General features: G+C 44.4%; 1 protein-coding gene across 5 annotated transcripts in view; it reads right to left on the bottom strand.

Moving 5' to 3' along the window:
* Window positions 1–19062, bottom strand: part of TTC28 (tetratricopeptide repeat domain 28) — a 152319-nt gene that overhangs the window by 45475 nt on the left and 87782 nt on the right. For all 5 annotated transcript variants that reach the window (XR_004254001.1, XM_032199208.1, XM_032199209.1 and 2 more), the window contains 3 exons: window positions 18380–18652; window positions 17442–17572; window positions 1700–2207 (listed from right to left, as the gene is read on the bottom strand). Coding sequence is in view for 4 of the 5 variants with exons in the window: in XM_032199208.1 (XP_032055099.1) it covers window positions 1700–2207; window positions 17442–17572; window positions 18380–18652 (912 nt within the window). In the remaining variant the exon portion in view is untranslated. The remainder of the gene's footprint in view (window positions 1–1699; window positions 2208–17441; window positions 17573–18379; window positions 18653–19062) is intronic.

Here is a 19062-nt window from a genome sequence, read left to right as displayed (position 1 = left end):
ACTTTCTTGGATTTGCTCAGAAAGAAGTGGGGTGATTCTCCAAAAAGCAGCAAGTGCTTCAGAGTGGAGGCTAATGACTGTTTCTGAACCCTAGAGGTTTGCTTGCGCTACTCAGAATAGATCCATCCCCATGTTAGAGGCACTCATGGCTGAACGTGGCTGTGCACTCTCCCAGTATCCACCAACAGCCTATACACTCCATTGGTCGGATTCCATTGGAAATAAAACACATTAAGATAAACTCCACCGCAACAGGAACATTCCCTCAATCCTGACCACAAGCTGGGAAGCCAGCACGTTCCCCAAGCACAACCAAGGATGACATCTCCATCTCCTACAGGAATCCAGAGTTTACATCTCCCCTGGCTCCCTGCCTGGACAATTCAAGGTCCCACTTCTCCATGCGAGCCCTTCTGTCCCTGTCAACGACCAGTGGATCTCACGCAAGTCCACACATCTCCCCAAGACCAGCCCTACAACTGCAGCAGAGATGTGGGATGTACTTGGTGCTTTGCTAGAGGCATCTACCATTGCACTTTGAAAAAGCCTTTGCATAAATGTAAGGGAAGCCAGACACAAAGTTTCATCCTCCCTGCTGAGTGCTCTGTCACACTAACAGAAATGCTATCAATGCAATGCTCAGTGCTCTCTAACGCTAAGCACCCCACAGGCACTTTTGCCTCAAACCTATTTTGCCTCACTCATTTTCCCTTACTCGTGTGAAGGAGGAGGTTTGCACCACTAATCAAAAAGCTCGGACTGTTGCATTATCTCCAGTTCCCCTTATCCGTTCAGCTCTCGAGGAATCAGCTATTACAAGAACTTCAGTAATTCATCAAGCCCTTTTCAATTACCTGCTGTTGATAACATCAGAGTACAATTAGCATCTACAAATGAATCAAGTGCCAACTGCCAGGCAGAAACAGAAGCTAATTTACAGCACGGGGCAGCTTCCAAGAGCTGAGATTCAGGGGCTGCCAGCAAACATTTATTTTGTTATATCAGCAACAGCCCTGTTCTGTCCCTCCCTGCACAGCTGCATACACCCAGCTGAGTCGTGCAGCCAGAACACGTCCTAACAACAGCTGCACTGACAGCAGTGCAGACCCACATCTCATGGCCAGAGATGCAAACACGTCTTTGTTTGCTTCCACATCCGGCACTGTGAAAGAGGAGAAATGGACTTCACTTTGATTTTTGCAATTCAGTCCTTCTCAGCCTGCCAGTAGGATGCCCATGTCTCTTCTTAGAAGAACATATGGCTCCTACATTCTATTACTTTATTGTGCACATTCTGAACACAAACTTAGGATTAGATCCACGTGTCTCCCAAATTACAAGGCAGCAAGCCGACAAGCTCCCAAAGTAATGGCCAGGTAATAAGCCACATCATTTCTTGCCTTAGTGCAAGACTTCTTACATTTCTTTCTGTCACCTGAATAGCTCTTCAAATGTACTGTACCTTCTCATCTGCCTTCTGCTGTGACCTTGGGCTTTCTGCTGCTTTCTGAGCAGGTGAGTAATTGAACGTGAACACATTACATTGGCACAATCTGTGAAGTGCCTGTTTATTTTATGAAGATGGTCTGGCAGAATTGGGATAACTAAAGATAGCACACAGTAAGCCTCCTGGATCCTGGTAGCAGCTCTGATAGTCAGTGCATTTCCTGATAAATTCTGTTCCACTTCAGGGCCTTACCTAAATTGGAGGAGGCTCTGCCTTCAGCAGCTCGGTCCTGCAGACTCTCAGCGATGTGCAACTGTTCTTCATGGTACTGCTTAGCTCTCTCCAGGTCCTGCATACATCTAGCTGCGTGGCCCAAGCCAGCATAAGCTCGCATCTCAATGGCTTTCTCAGCCAGCTCCTGGGCCAGCTCCAGCACGTAGTTGTGGTAGGACATGGCTTTGTCGAAGTTTCTCCGGTAGTGGTAAGCACTGCCGAGGTTGCTGTAGGCTCGGGCTTCCTCCCGCTTGTTCCCCAGCTCCTTGGCGATCTTAAGATGTTGTTCATGGCACTGCACCGCATTTTCAAAATCCCCCATTGCAATGTACACTGCTCCCATATTTCCCAGCTCCCGTGCCTCAGAGAGCTCATCTTTGGACTGCTTTGCAAGGAGGACGCACTGCTTGTGGCTAGCCAGTGCATTTGGGTAGTCCCCAATGGCTGTGTACACATGGCCCAGACTGCTCAGTGCTGAGGACGCTGCCTGCAGGGAGAAGAGAGAAAAAGTAAGTACAAGATCTCATGGAAACAAGTCAGATGGCCTCAGTCCCAGCAATCACAGCCACAAAAGGCCATTCTGGAAAGAACGTGACTGCCAGCTTGAAAAGCTGCTCTCTTGCAGTTCTACACCACTCAGGGCAGCCCAGGCGGAGGCAGCAGAATGCGGCTGACTCAGGAGAGCAGTGCTAAGATTATCTCTTTTCTCTGAAGCACACAGCATGTCTGTATGTGGTACAGGGGAAGGACAGGACTGCAAAGATGCAGAGACCACTGAGGAAACAAAGGAAGCAGTAGCTGTAGAAAACTGCACTCTACCAGTGTGAAATGTGTTCATCTGATTCGTGTCAATATGGAACAATGCTAGGGCCGCATGGTGTGATGAATGTGATCTTCTGTCATACATACCCTTGTATAACCACAAGTCTAAGAAAAACAGAGTGGTTAATGTATATAGTTCTTGTATCTTGCAAAGGAACGTTTTAGCAATTCGTGTCAATAGAGAGCTTGAAGGGAAATGTATTTGTAGGCTTTTCCTTGAAGTCTCTGATATCTGGGGGGTTTCAGAATAACTGCTAACTATTATGACTATTGCATGGGACACTATGCAAGTCTCTGCTATCTGGCCAGGAAATTAAGGAGACAGGGAAAGCTGAAGAACGACTAAAAGACAAAGCTTGGAGGGGACGCTGCACGAGTCTCTGACATACAGCCAAGTTGGACAAAGGAGAAGGAGAAGAGGGAGGAAGACTATGAGCCTTCAGCATGAGAGACCCGCATAGACACCACCGTAGACTGATACACATGCTCCAGTAGGAGGGTTTGGATTCCGGAAACTAATTATAATAACCCTGTTTTTTTTAGAAGTAGTAATGAATATGTATTAGCCTAGGAGCATAAAAATCAGCTGCTTGATATAAGCGGTGTGCGTCTTGGTGGAGCAGAGACTCCTGGTGCACCCAGCGCTGTTTGCTTACCTCTATTCCTTTAATAAATTATAAACTTTGATTATAGTGCTATTTTGAAGACTGAGCCATTTATAACACCAGGAACCAGGATGGCTCACAGAGCAACACTTCCCCTGAAGGCAGCCACACCTAAGTGACCTCTCATAACTACTATAACATCTACATCGAGTCCTATTAACATTGCAAACAATCCTGTGTATAGCAGCTTTTGAGACAGCATATTCACCTGCAGAGAACATCACGGACCAATGCTTGCCCTGTTCCACCCTCCACCCAGTAAGCTCATGGCAGTGTGACAGAATCCTCAGACCCTGCAGGCTGGTGCCAAAGATCCCATCCACAGAGACCACCAGCAGCATGTGTAACATGACATAACCATGCAGGATGCTGAGCCATCATGCAGTCTCTTCAATCTCTTCTTTCCAGGGTCAACAGCCACTGAATACCCCTGCTGGAAAACTCGCACACCTGCAGCCAGCACTCAGCGGAGAGCAGGGAGATGCCTCTGTTGCTTATCTTGCAAAACCAGTAGGCCAGCATGCACTCACCAACATCTTCACGTACTTCTGTTTGGCCAATCATACCATGTTCACAAGAGCACAGTTTTCACTGTGTAGCATCAAGGTCCTTGTATCACAGTATCATTTGTTTTTGAGCCCCCAAGAATCCTGGGACTGCAGCAAAGACAACAGGATTTCAGCAGCTGGACTCCCTGTCCCCTGGGAATACTGTAAATAAGTGGTTATTTGAAAACCTGAGTTCTTACCACGGAGAAACAAGACAAACTGTCTGAGAAACGGATTCTTTTGCCTACTTTATCTACCAGGACACAGGCTTGCCTTCCACCTGACAAAGCCAGAGTTTTTATATATATATATACCTGGACAACAGGGCAAAGAGCCAAAAGCAGAGCTTCTGCTCAGCATGTATTTGCTACCTCAGCATGGCCGTTCACTCCAAAGCTCTGATCCTGAGCACTCCATGGTCCCCTGCATATGCATTTCTTTTGCTACCCAGCTCCTGCTGCGACCCATTTACACAGCAGCCATCTCTTCAAAGACCTTCAGAAAGGTACAATCAAGGTGAGACTGAACAGAGATCACCCTAGCATCAGATCTCTGGAAAGTTCCAGTCCACCCTTCCACCTCAGAGGTAGCTACAGCATCTCAGAACAATTGTCCTCACTATTTGAGACAGCATACTACCAATGAAGAGGCAGTCTCGGTCTCTTCCTATTTTTGGCTGTGGACTCCCAACGCATCCTTAGGCTAGTGTTCCTGTTCACGCAGTACATTCAGAGCTCTGTGACCACCTGTTTAAACTTCCTATTTCTTAACAGGCAAGATCTTGCACTGAGTGGTGTGACTGGGAGAAGAGCAGCTTGACCACATCACCAGACTGCAAGCAGGTGGGTCCCCTCTGGCTGTTCTGCTGTCGGGAAGAAAGGTTTGCTCCCTTTCTTCTTACTTTCTGAGTTCAGCTGCTGGAACAACCTATGTGGCATACTTCTGTTTTATTTTGCTAATCCCCTCTTACTTTGGCTTGGATTGCCCTGCAGTGCAGCTGATACCAGTGCTTTCAGTGTAAGGAGCAAGCATGCTTCATTGTCCTGGGTGTAATACCCCTAGTCACGAAATCAAAAGCTCTCCCATGAAAAGGGACTCCATGAGTGCAAGGGGTGCAACTGAAAGCACCTTGCAGGTCATGCCAACTAACTGCAATCTGAACACCACAGAACTGGAGAGAGGCTTCAGCACAGTAGCACTGATAAAGACACCAGCCTAACTCCAGGGGAGCACAAGACAAGCTGTAAGAAATGAATCTTGTTCTGCACACATAGGACATGAATCAGGCCATAGCTTCTCAGAAGTGCACAGGCAGCAAGAAGTTCTGCAGGGCTAGACTCACCTACGACTTTGTAGATTCACACATACAGACACCTTGCAGAGCCACACATACGTTGCTGCACAGAACAAACTGCTAGGCCACTTGGGACAAAATTAAATCCCAGCACAACACAACCCTAAGCAGAGCTGATTCAGCGACCTCAATTAATTCTGGAAGACAGGCCACCACCACCAGTAGCTCTTCTGATGTTACCTGGAAAAGACTGGAAATGCCTTTCTGGAAACACACGAGTCAAACTGTTCCCTGCTGGTGCTGCTTACAAAAGAGGATGCTTACATATGCAAGTTGCTAGACAAGCTATGGCAAAGAGCCATCTAGACAGAGATTCAGATGATGTTAACATCTTACAGCTAGGGAAAAGAGGCATAAATGGAAAGCAGGAGATCTCAGGCTGTCTGTGCACAAAACAAACTTGCCAGATACAGAGATTGCTCATATTGTACGCATGAATCGTTTCACGCACACAGATGCAGAAAGGCTACCTCTACCCTCTGATACAGCAGTCCCACCCATGCTTCCCACGTGTTACGTTCTGTGGCAGTCTGGGTTGCTAACTGATCCAAATGCTCTGAACGATGTACTTCTTGATCATCTTGGAACCTGCATGAACAGAGCCTATGGCACTTCCAGCTTCCCATGGGCTGGTTGCAGCATCTCTTCTCCAGCAAGATAAATACCGGTACTCTCTAAATACTCTCAGGGGCAATCACTGGAACAACTGAATAGTTTGACATTAAAGCAGCGTTTGGGAGCAATTTGGTGATTACATCTGCTGAGGCTACCAATGACTCACTTCAGGGGGTTAGTAATACAACTTGGGAAGATAAATTCATCACTGTATGCTTAATAAAATCCTCCACATAACAGCATCCACTGGCAACTCTATGTGGCTCACACATCGGGCCAACAGGGTAGAGATATTCCCATATGTACTGGCATAAGCATCAATATGTTGTGGTGGATACAAGGTTGGCATCGGTTGTGCATGTGCAACAGACTTAGCTGTGCTAGCACGAATTTCTGATTGGTAGCAGGATGATGGGAAACTACAGCTTCATACCAGTGGGGCTGTGCATCAGCAAACAAAGAAAATCAATGTTTTATATATCTGACAAAGACAAATTTTACAGTGGGGGTTGCTTGCACCTTCAATTTTGTAATTTATCACTTTAATAGAAAGCAGATTCTTCTGCCGCTAAGCTGAGGTACAGAATGGAGTTCTGAAAAGGGTTTCAAATTGCTCTCGTTTTCCTGGAGGCAGCAGACAGCTTAGGCTTTTCATCTGAATAATGTGAAGAGTCTGATGTTAAGCAGATGCGTGTCACAGAATGACAATTAATAGGGACCTGGTGACTGAGAGAGATGTCTTTCTTAGATATTTCACCCATGCCAGAGAATGGTCATTTCCCAATTAGTTTACATTAAAACAACCATTTGACTGATTGCACAGCCTCCTTACATGAGAACATTGCATAATAATCCTAAAAAGGGCAAGGTGAAAATGCTCTGCCTGGTACCCCACTGCATGGAAGCCCTAATCCCCAAATACGGACACCAATCAGGGCCGATCAGAGACCGAGCTTTCACAGCTGAGGTGGGGAAATGCACAGTATGGACCAAGCACTTGTGATATACAGAAGCCTCAACTGCAGCCCTCACCCTGCCCATGGCGGGATGGTTACAACTAGGTGATCCTTGAGGTCCCTTCCAACCCAGGCCTTTCTGTGACTCCATACTAAGCTCGTGCTCTTGTTAGAGTAGGGGTTCACAGGAGTTGAGTTTGGCTGTAGAGGTCAGCAACTGATGACCTTGGGAACAGCCTGGTGTTTGTGCTATTCTAGGTCTTTAGTAAGCACATCACCGCTTTTTGAACTGCAGCCTTTCCAGATGATGGGTTTAAACAATATTATGAGCTTACAAGCACAGGAATGTGAACATATACCCTGTGTTTGCAGCTGATATTGGCCTGTAGGGACACAAAGCCTTAACAAGTTTCTATTGTTCCAGTTTACATCATTCCTGAAAAGCCAGGCTTGGGTCATGAGGCAGACAGGTACTAAAACATATGTTGTAGGAGACACTGGGACTGTACCTAGTCAAGAGGAAGAAATGGATGTGAACTGACCTAACGTGGATATGAAGCCGACATCTGACAGAAACCTTTTCTCTGTTGGATGCACAAAGGTTGACTAATAGTAATATAACACTATGTAAGCATTTAAGCTCTTTCTGCATGTAAGCATGTAAATTCTGTTTGTTTTACAGCTATGGACTGCGCCACTGCTGTGCACACAGGCAGGACAGTAGCCTAGCAGGGAATGAATACTTTCAGGACCTACCAACATGATCCAGTGCCTGTAAATTGCATTTTATCTCCAATTCCATTAAGCCCCTTTATTATTTGATCAGAATCCACCAATATTCGACAAGTAGCTCTGGAGATAAGTGATTGTGTGCTAGTGCAAAATTCACACCCAAATACAGTAGGTGCCCCATCAACATTCTTCACCAACACCCTTCCCTCCTCCCTCAAAAGCGAGGTTTGTATGTCTGTACCACATCCAGCATTTTCTTTGTATGGCATGCTTTTGAAAACAAAGAGCAAGCAGCAGGTAATATTCTCCTCCTGTATATTATCTGTACACAGAAAGAAGGAATGGTTTTGCTTTCAGGTAATTATTGCCTGGAAAACAAAACAAAAACCCACACTGGAATCAATAACCCTGTCAAATCCAGTTTATTTATAGAAGGTTTCAGTCTTTTACACAGAAACTGCCGTTTTCAATGAGTCTCTCTTTAAAGAACTGTATTTCATTGTTATAACTGCAGGTTTAGGCACTGCAGCAAACTGAACATCAATGAACAGAAGCAATGCTGCAGACACCAGTTATTAATAGTATTGCACAGAAAAAGGAATGCAGTCCTTTTTACTTCTTCCCACTACACCACAAGCAAAGGCTTAACACCTCCATCACTCTTGGATGAAATCACTCAGACACACAAGATGTGCAGCTGAGCTCCCTGGCACTGACCCTGGATGTTCCTCTTCCTGCACAGGATCCTCCAGGCCAACCTTGTCCTTCCCAAAGCACCTCTGCACAGTCCTTCTGGAGCAGGGTCTGATCCTAATGTTACTCTTGCTCATAAAGCTGTATATCATTTTACTGGGAAACTTAATATGGGAAAAGCTTTGGCTGAGGTGGGCCTTCTGAAAAACCAAGAAGTGCTGATCCCCGAGTTGTGGATCTAGACCAGGTTTCCACATCTTTTCTTGTACCATAATCAGGGTACAGGCCACAGTAGAATACTAGGTTTTGCAGATACTGTGAGAAGTAATTAAAAACAGAAGGCTGCATTTCTTTCAGCTAAAATCCATGTAGTGTGAAGGTCAAGTAGGGACATTTAAAGGAGATCCTCAGGAAGTATTACATTTCCCTTTTGAGTCACAAGTCCAGACAAAACAAAGCATGTGGCTGGCTTTCAGTGCACTCCCAAATTTCCTCCACTGTTCAGATTTCCTTTCATTCTGCTTTCACATGCAGCCTCACATTTGAACTGGACAAATCTGTATTGAATACAGTCAAGCTGACCTCTAAAGAGCTGCTAAAAACAGAGAGAAAGGCAACAAATTTATGCTTTCTTATACAAATCCAGCTATTTAATGGTCAAGTATTATGGTGCTCACATCACTGATCTCACCCTCTCACCTAGGCAGGTTTTTCAGTCTAAGATTTGATGCAACACTAGTGCCCTGGAAGACCCAGAATCTTCTGATGAACTCATACAGAAAGCATTTTCCCAACAGCTGGTACTCAAGTCTTCTTTGTTGCAGCAAAGAATCTGTTTCTGATATGGAGTGAGAAAGCTTTCCCCAAGGAAAGCAAGCTTTCCCCCAAGGTATGCAAGAATTCACCCCAGATTCCTAATCTGCAAGACTACCAGCTGCAACAAGAGGCTGAAATCAATGAGGCAAAGGCAAGCACTGCATTTTTAAATGAGGGTTTCAAGTCTGGAACCTATACGTACATCACGGGTCACATTTTGAGTCCCAGTGGTTAATCAGATGCCTCTCAAGGACCAGCTGTTTGAAGTGGAAGCATATATGGGAACTATATGGACTGGTAAGAGTACACCTGTAATTTTGTAAGCTCAACAACAGAGCCAAACATGTGGGCCAGGCAAAGACTGGCAAAAACAACTCTGTTGTTTTTAAGTCCTGTGTAAAACGTCATGGGATTTTGAAAGTTGTTTCTCACAGAGGTTGAGCCAAAGAACAGCTTGTTTCAATTTCTTGAAAGCACCTTCAGGACTCAAAAGGTCCTTTAAAAGACCCCAGAGAAAGATGGAAGGCATAGCGGAGAAAAGAGTGAAGAGGTAATCCCATGCACTAAAAATGTTTATGGATGTAGATGTACCACCTCTTCTTGCCACTTGGCCTTTATGATAAGAAACTTTTTTTCTTTTTTTTTTTTTTTAACATAAAAATAGGAGGACACTCCTGCAAAGTTACCATCTCTGCAATACATATATATAGTGCTTATGCAGTGGGATGTGGTCTCTTGATGTTTCTGGGATATCAGTAACAGAGATGCTAATTTCTTGACAAAAGGATCTCTTATGGAGTTTCCAAACTCTTCCTCTGAAAAAAAGCTTAAGAAGTAAAAGCTAACTGCTGCCTAATACAGTAGCAGCAGTCACACCCTAAAGTCGTCATTCTTACACTTCTATTAGCAGTGCCTGCTTTAACCGTTAATATAAATCATCAATTAGCAAAGCCCTTCTCAGTCTGTTCCTTACTTCTGGAACTCCAGTCAGATGTGATGAAGCTGTAAGGAACAGCATATATTCTCCTCTTAGCCTTTCCTGAACACATGCACCCTTAGCAGCCATGGATGTTTTCTGGGGCCTGGCACATACCATGACGCCAGCTGCGCCTGCCCTGTAGGGAAAAGACAGACCCCTGGATGCTCCAAAAATGCAATGCATGACGTCTTCTTCCTCAGAGGCCAAGCAGCTGCAACGGGACCTCAAGGACATTGTTGGAAAAGCAATTCTGTGAAGTGACTCAGCATGCTTGAGGTAGACCTGTGGTGACAGACTTGGGTAACAACAGAGCATCTTACTGACTCCACAGGGATGGGGCACTGACTCCACATGCTGGCTGCTCACAGCCCTGCTGGAGACGGAAGGCGGTGGCACTACGGTGAGGAAAAGCTGTGCTCACTATTGGGCACGAGCTCTGCTCCAGCTTCACCTCAGTGCCAGGCTGCAACAGTACAAACCTGGTGATGTCTATACCTGTAGAAGGACTCCAGACTCCTGACAAGGTAACCAGGAGGAGAACCTGGCCCCACAACTAACCAGCTGCACATGTTCCAATGAGCTCACTCCACACTGACAAGCCCTATGATGGCTCCTCCAGAGAAGAATGGTTGCACAGACCCACGCTTCCAGCCAAATCTACAGCACAACTGCAAGCACAGGGACCCTTGCAACCGAAGCAGAAACAGTTGTAATTTTATCTCTGCTGGCTGCCATCTCTGTGGCTGCCAGCACAATCCAAACACAGAAAACTTCCTGGGCCAGGAAAGGGTGCAGACAGTCTGCCAGGGATACATCCCCTATTTCAGGCAAGCTCTCACACCATTCAGTCAGAGGGAAGTTCAGCTGGGGCAGATGCACCTGCTCACACATGGGGCAGAGCCCATACACCCTGACATGTCTGCTTGGAACTGTTCAGCTCACAGCAGCAAAGGTGATTGATTTATGGCACAAGCAGAATCCCAGCCTTTGCATGACAATCTCAGAGCACTCAAGGCAAGGATGAAGACAGTCTCTCCTAAGCACAGCTGTGCCACTTCTAACTCAGATTGTACTCTTACCTAACTCAGCAAAATAAGTATTTCTAAAATGATGGGCAAAGAAAGTGAAAAAAATATTCTTTTATCCTGTACCATAATACACACACACACCGGTTCTTCAAACAGAAGATTAAATACAGCTTTGCTATTTAGTAAAGGTGTGGCTTCTTTAGACAAAGCACAACAGGAAAGACACCTGGAAAACATTTTGCTCTCTTCAGGAAGAGACACAAAAGCCTGGCTTTATAGACTTTATAGATTTCAGTAGAAAGAAGTGATCTATCTTTCCTACTCCATCTCCAATAAGAAAGTGAAATTTGATCTTTGACTTGCACAGTCTGACAGTAAGTAGCTGTAGTTTACAAAATGTAGGAAGCTTTATGCTGAGTTACACTGCTGGCTCAGACATGCTTTAAAGAGGACTGGAAAAAGCTACTAGAATTTCAAACCTAAATAACCACCAGCAGCTGAGCTGCACACAAAGGATGTTCAGACAGTTGCAAAATCTGCAAATTCCCAACCGAATACAGACACAGATTATGTCTGTAACAGCCATCATATTTCACTAACACTCCTCCCCCAGAGGCTTAACACATCCCTGTCACACACAGCAGCCTGTTATTCCTGACAGCCTTGCATCATAACAATCCTCTGATGCCAGGAAAGGCCTCTAGTCACAATAAGATCCATGGCAATGCTCTCACTGCAGTGTAAAGCGTAGCACCTAACTACTGGCTTCTTGAGTCTCCTGAGCTTTTAAAATCTCCTTCGAGCAGCTGGCTATGCCGTGCTTAATACACCCCAAATGCAGTTTGCCCTCTTAGATGCCAGGGCACACTGTAGCTCATGTTGAGCCTGCTCTTAACCAGCCCCCCCCAGATCCCTCCTTGCAGAGCTGCTCTCCAGCCACTCGTCTCCCAGCCCGTGCCTGTGTCCAGCTGTGTTCCCCCCAGCTGTAGCACCCAGCATTTACCTTTGTTGAATTTCATGCCATTGCTGATTGTCCAATGCTCCAACAGAGCAGAACGCATCTGAATTTCCACAGCAGTTCCCTGGGAAGTCTTCTTAAAAATCTTATATGGATTTTAAGTCAGTGTAACTTGCAAATCAAAGGAGGCAGCTTGGGCTCCTAGCACAGCGCCTCCTTCTCCTCTGCACAGCAATAGTTCAAAAAATATGTCTTGTGACAGTAAAAGCTACTCATTGAGTCTGGTTCTGAGCATACACACCTGCTGCAGATGATTGTCAGAGCCACATGTTAATGAATATAGCAAGTGCAGCAGCCAGCAGCCATAGAAACAAATGGCCTCCAAAAAGGAGGACACTTAACCCCAGCCAGTTCCACACCTACTCCTTCCAGAAATAGCCGCTTCTAGAGGGGAAGTGGGGGGAACCCTTCAAAACCTGGCCAAGAATGAGAACTGCACGCTGTTGGGCATCCTGATGCCGTGCAGGGACAAGCTGGCACAGCCAGAGTCCATACATCTGTCCTCTGCTTTCCCTCTGGGCTCCCTGCCCTTCCTGCAGCCGTGCTCACTGAGAAAAGGGGCTTGAGTCATCCAACTTCAGGATCACGAACAGTCCTTTTCCTAACCCAGCTCCTTCCTTCACCCACACCTAGTGAAGAGGGATGTTGTATCTTTAATGAAAGGCCCTGCTCAATGCTGAACACGCCGGCCAGCACACGCACAGAAGCTGCCAGCACCCAGTGGCTTGCTGGCAACATCGTCCTTCCCAAAAGCTCAGCATTGGCAATGCACTTTCACACAGGCACTAATTTTATTATGGTTGCTTTATGATTTTGCCTCACTGCCCTGCTATTTTTAAATGCAGGGCTGTAATAGAAGGCGTCTGACTGCCCGAGAGAGGGGAGCTATTACGCTGTGGATTCTCTGTGGTGTCAGCAGCCTTTGTAAGGCACAACTGGTGAGCCTGAGAAGGGGCTCCACCACTCAGTAACAGGCACCTTGCTCCACAGCTTTCCTTTCCCTTTCAATGTCTGCTTATCAGTCCTCACAGCTTCAAAACACTCCCTCAAGTAGTTGTTTTCCAAATTAAATGATTTTAAATGAACACAGGTGAAAAACAGTTATTAGTAAGAGCCACTCCATCCCATCCTGAGATAGCCCACAGTTAGCTCCAACTCAGCTGCACAGAAGCAAGGAATGGCCTTACTGAATTTTGTAGTGCAAGACAAGCCTGCATACCTGAGAAGTAGCTAGAGATGAATAGAAACAGGGACAAGGAACAGTAGCTGTCACAGGCATCAAAAGCTGTCACATTCACTTTTTCATTCCAATCTTTCCTCTAACCCTGGCATAGCTCATCAGTTGCACTACCATTGTTCAAATCACAGCTCATGGTGTGGCATCAACACAATTATATGGGTTACACAAGATCAGGTTGCCCAGTTTTTAAAACAAAGTATTTACTTCAAAAATATAGTACAGGCATAACAATCTATACCTCTGTTATTAAAAATGACTAGATTAGTACCACAAGATAACTTACATGTATTGACTACCTTATAAACCTCAACAGAGGTAAGATACCACAAACTGCTTTTACTGTGATGTAGCAAAGTCAACTCCTGCCTTCTTATTGCTACTGCAGTGAAGCAAACATACCCGCACAAGCCTAAATATTGCATAAAAGCCAACAGCTGCATGGTCAGACCAAGTATTTAGTCATCATACCTCGAAGCCTACCATTAAGGAAACAGGCCACTGAATCTGAAAGAGGATGTTGTATTCTGCTATTTATGATCTGAAGGGCATCACTTCTCTCGCATCTTTAGGTTCTTAAAGTAAGAAGAACTTGTAGCATTACTGCTGATATGTAATAATGTTTTGCATTGATCAGGTAGCAGGCAGTCTAAGAGATTAAATTCACCACCTATTTTTCCTGGGAGGCGATCATAGGAAATGCATTTTAAGTTCAGTGTCAAGTTGAACTCTGACTAAATACTAATTTATTTCTTTTAGTGAAACCTTGCTTTGTAACCATTCTCCATCCTACCTGTACGTAAAAAACATTTTATATGAAGACACAGGAATTTATTACCATTTATCTACTGTTTTTTAAATAATTACTGCATCTGATCTTCTCTCCCACAAAGCATCAGTTTGAAATACTGGTCGCTTTGGGTGGAGATACCTTCACTTATTAGTACTTAGCCATGTTGTCACAGGTGAACCCTGTCCTGTATATTTAACCTCGAATGATTTTTGTCTTGGTATCTACCAGGCAGAGGTGACCTCCCTGCAACTTCCAGGTTGCTCAGACTACAACATTTTATGGTGATGCTCTATCAAGTCGACAGCTTTGTTTTGTGCAAGTATACCCTAACAGAAACTAGTTCTAACATCTTCAAGTAGTAGTATGGTCAAACTTCATGCCTTTTACCTAGGGACTGTAAAGGAACAGTCTGGCGATACCCATGCTGCTAAGTGGCAAGGCTGAAGCATGGATAGATCCATGCACAGCAGCTTTACTTCAGCTGCTACAGGAGACACCACGGTAAGAGCAGCAGCACAGACCTCATTGGGATTCTCAACTTGAGTACAATCCCAGAGACTGTAGCAGGCCAAGACAGCCCACGCTGAAATCTGTTCTGCTTCATCTTCACAGACAAATGTCAGACTACCAAGCTGTGCTACAATTTCCTCTTTAACTGCACTTAAATAATTTCAGGAGTTCAACTCCTGCACTCAACTCCATTAGAGAGATGTCCTTCTACGTGGTGCTGCTTACCTTTCTTTCCTTTTCTTGCACCTCCTGCTGTCATCCCTTTTAGAATGGTATCCCACTTACTACAATGATCATCTGCAAAGCTCCACAGTAACCCAAAGAACATATGGAAAGGTCCCTTACGAGTTCTAGCTTCCTGAATCAACGAATCAACTACACTCTTATGTCTGCTATTCTCTCTCTCTCAAAAAAATAATTAAAAAAAAAAAGAATCTTGCAGAATTGGCTTATCTGAGTTTCTTGACCTGCCACTGCAGCTGGTCAAAAATCCATGACTTAATTGCAATGGAAAGCACTGAAATGACACTCTGAAGATGATTACTTCACAATGCCCATTACAGTATCTTATTAAGAACTAGTCTTGCCCATCTGCATAGAAGAAAAACTCATGTATGTTCAATACCTCAAGGTCTCTCAAAGATTCTAGAGGTATGCCAAGTCCCCGCTATTTTTGCTCCGTTCTTTCTATGTGCATAAGTATCAGAAACCAGACTGAACTTCTCCTCCACACAGTGACTCAAGAGAGGACGACCTATCTGCACATATGGATTTTGAATGATATGAAATGGTGCTTGTTAAAGGAGCTGCACATACTCCCTGTGCCAGGTAGAAAAAAAATAAAATTCTGGAGCACCTGAACAGCTTGGATGATTTCCCACCCAGCTGACAAAGTTGCTCTTCTAAAGGTTTGTGTGGAGGAGGAGACACCTGAATATTACAGCCAGACCCTCTGCAAATTATTCCTGAGTTCATGGGCTACTCGATCCAGAAAAAGTCCTGGGTATGAGTATTTGCTTTGGCAGGCTCAGAACACAATGCTCCCTCTGAGGACTGCAGCCTCACATACAAAGGAGCACTTATTTATTATTATTATTTATTTATTTATTTATTAACCTTTTAAGCCAATCCTCTGGATAGTTGGAGGTAAAACAATTACCTCATTACAGTCGCACACCAAATTCCCTTCTGGTGGGATTCACATCAGCACTACTGCAACTTTATAATATTTGCATTATAAAAATGCCTGCAAAGGAGGCCAAGAAAAACAGCTTTTTGTTCAGAGGAAGCTCTGTGGTCAAGATGATGTCATAAGAAAGCGCCAAATTAATTTCCTGTGGTTACATCCTACAGGAAATCCAAGAAGCTCAGCTTTCTTTCTAAACTAAGCAGTCATTTGTTGTCAATAACTGTTAATTATGTGCCCAGATGTGTCATAAACTAAGAACTATCACTATTAGACTTCATTCTCTGGGTTCTTTCCAGATCGACCATTGGGATCTGTTTAGATCAGCAGCCTGAAGTCAGTGGAATAGATCAGCACTTGCTTCCTTGGGCCAGTTCAGGGGCTCTGGTAAACGCAGACTGCTGTGTTCTTGCCAAGAGCCGGCACAGCGAGCTTCCTGTTATTTCCTTCTGCAGCGCCTTCCACACAACTGGGAGAGGGCATTTGCTGCTTAGAGAAACACCACAGAGTAGGAACAGCTATGCAGATTAGACTCTTAGCAAGAACAGTTAGACTCTTAGCAAGAACAGGGACTCCCAATCAAGAAAACTATAAAAAACAATGGTAACAGCTTCTCTGCTTTGCATGAACAGGAACAGGGACATCAGGAGTAATTCATAAGGTTTTCCAGCTGGTAAAATAATCAAGAAAATGTTGAGCAGATTCCTCCTATCGCAGTCCTTCCACAACCTACCAAAGGATGCATCACATCAAGGCTTACTTGGTATTTAAATCATAAAAAAACACTTCAGCAAAGCACTTAAATATTTTAAGTTGCTCTTTTCAACAGTCACCAGTGGGAAAACGGTTCCCCCAGTTTTTGTATCTCCCCCAAACTGCTCACATTTACATTCACACCTGCCCTGCTGCCCCTAGCCAACACCTTCATCTGCCCTACAGTTCACTAGTCCTCTACTTTCCTATTCACAGTACAGAAGAATAGACTGGAGGAGGAAAATAATCCTTTTGTTTCTGTAATCTGCACTGAAGTTATGACTCTGTCCTCACAGTGAACTTTCAGTGAAAATCTCTTGAGACAAACTCTTCAGCCCACGAATCATGCTTCCCTGGACTGGCAGGGCGCCCGGCACAACACTTGGAGAACTGAAGGGTATATAGTTAAGACAAATCAGATCCAGTCCAAACAACCCCTACCTTTTACACAACACTGTGTTTTAAGGCTTGCATGGATTATTTTTTTAGTACTTTTTAAACAAAGTATATTTCACGGAGACTGTGAGTGTTTGGGGCAGAGACCTAGCTCATTATTTGTCTGGAAAACGCACAACACGGGATGCACCCTTGTGGAGTTCAGAATGATAGCACACATACCAGGGAAAACGAGAGCTGGTGATAGCCAGGACTCAACTGCAGAGATGTTGTATCAATGCCTAACTCTGCAACAGCCTCTACCTGGAGCTTACGCACAGAGAACAAAAGAGACAGGCAGCTAGACAGAGGCAGAATGACTTGCTCAAAGTCATGTGGAGAATAGAGACAGAGGCATTCAAAAGTACAAAACAAGCATCCTGTCACCCGTGCGTACATACTGTATCTACTGGAACATAAAATTTCCATTAAAAATGCAAATGTAAGGCTGGAAAGACAAATTACAGAGCTTCCGAGTTCTCAGAATAACACATCAGACAAATAAGGCTTCTTGACGTGATTGTGTCCTTTTAGAAAACCATGCATGATTCCTAGTTCAGTCTATTTAATAAGCTTCCTACCTCTCTGTCCTTGAGTTTCATGGCAAGCACCAGCTGATGTCTGTGGTTAGTAAGGGCCTCCCGGTAATTTCCTTTGGAGAAGAATGCAGAGCCCAGATTTCCATGAGCTCGGCATTCTCCCGTCTGGTCACCTGAGACACATGCAAACAAAAAAAAAGATGAGATAACAAAAGGGTGGCTGGAAACATCCAGCAGAAAGACTAAAACACTGTACAAGTGATGTTCCAGTGTAAGAACCAAGATCAGAACAAACTCATCCTCATATTTAATACACAGCCTAATCTCCCTGGCTTTCAGAAACTTATAGAATATTCCTCAACCTATTTTTAGAATTGTGTTAGTTTCTTCTTTGGCCTGACACCTGCCAACCTCCCATTCTTCCATGTTTATTCTTTGTTTGACATTAGCAATTTCTTTGTGAAAACAACTAAATGGTCCAGGGCTTAACACAAGAGCACGACAGCTTTCACCAGAAAGCAATTCTGCAGCCCAGGTCAGACATGAAGTACATCTACTACCGTCTTCTTTTCTTGTTCCCTAGCAACTGTCTCAAAAGCTCAGACTGACTACCTTTTTCTAAGCAATTATTGAAAAAAAAAAAAAAATCCCACATACAAACATACTGCTTCATTTAACACACATTTAACATTTTGAGCACAGCAAGTAAGACTAGTCCCCAAATACAAGACACCTGAGAACTAGAGGACCCTGTAAAACCTTAGCATACTTATTGATTGCTTGTCCCTTCACACATATAGGTAAACAGGGCTGCACAAGCCCATAGTTCACACATTCAAGGAAGTTTACGTTTGATTTGGTAGCTTGTAAAATACCACACGAATCTGAGCATCATAGAGAGATGCTGACCATTAGCACAACTATTAATTTGTTCCATTTACACCAAACTAGCACTCAAACGAGTGAAATGAGAACTCTACCTAAAGTCTTGGCTACATCCAAGTCCTGCTGCATGTATCCGGTGCTTTTCTCTGTATTCCCTAGGGACCAGTAAGCACTGCTCAGTGCAGAGAACACTGATCCCCGCAGCTTTAGGCTGCAAGTGCCAATCTTCAGGGCAGCTTCTAGGACAACCACAGAGGCCCCGTGATGGCCTGCTGTAAGAAGTTCCTGGCCAATCACAGACACCACAACAAAGGGGCTCTTGTCCAGCTTCATCTTCTGCAACTGTTGATAGGTTGGCTCCAGAGACTCTAAAATACATAAAGGAAAGCAGTTACTCAACAAATGAAGTTATTTTCATCTATAAACCAACCTAACACCTCATCTCCATTTTTGGTAACCAAACGACACATGAGTTAAGGGCCAGTCTACCCAAATCAAACCAAGATTTATTACAGGAATTCAGGGCTCAAACACATAGTTTAATGTTTAGTACAAGCATATTGAGACAAGTCAGGTCAACAAGCAAGTTGGTGCTTCCATTGCAGAAAGCACTTCTGGAAGACAGTACAAGAATGCAGAGCAGTCTTATACTGAGATCTTAAGACTGGTTTAATGGCAGGCAAAATACAGAAAACACCTGTAGAGTTTCATAGGAGATTGGAAACGGGCCACCAGCAATGTATTTGAGCACTGTAGGTTTTGCTCTTTTAGCACAAAC

This window comes from Aythya fuligula, chromosome 17 (assembly GCF_009819795.1).
Source record: "Aythya fuligula isolate bAytFul2 chromosome 17, bAytFul2.pri, whole genome shotgun sequence".
NCBI lineage: Eukaryota > Metazoa > Chordata > Aves > Anseriformes > Anatidae > Aythya > Aythya fuligula.
This window is presented reverse-complemented; position numbering and strand designations above follow the sequence as displayed.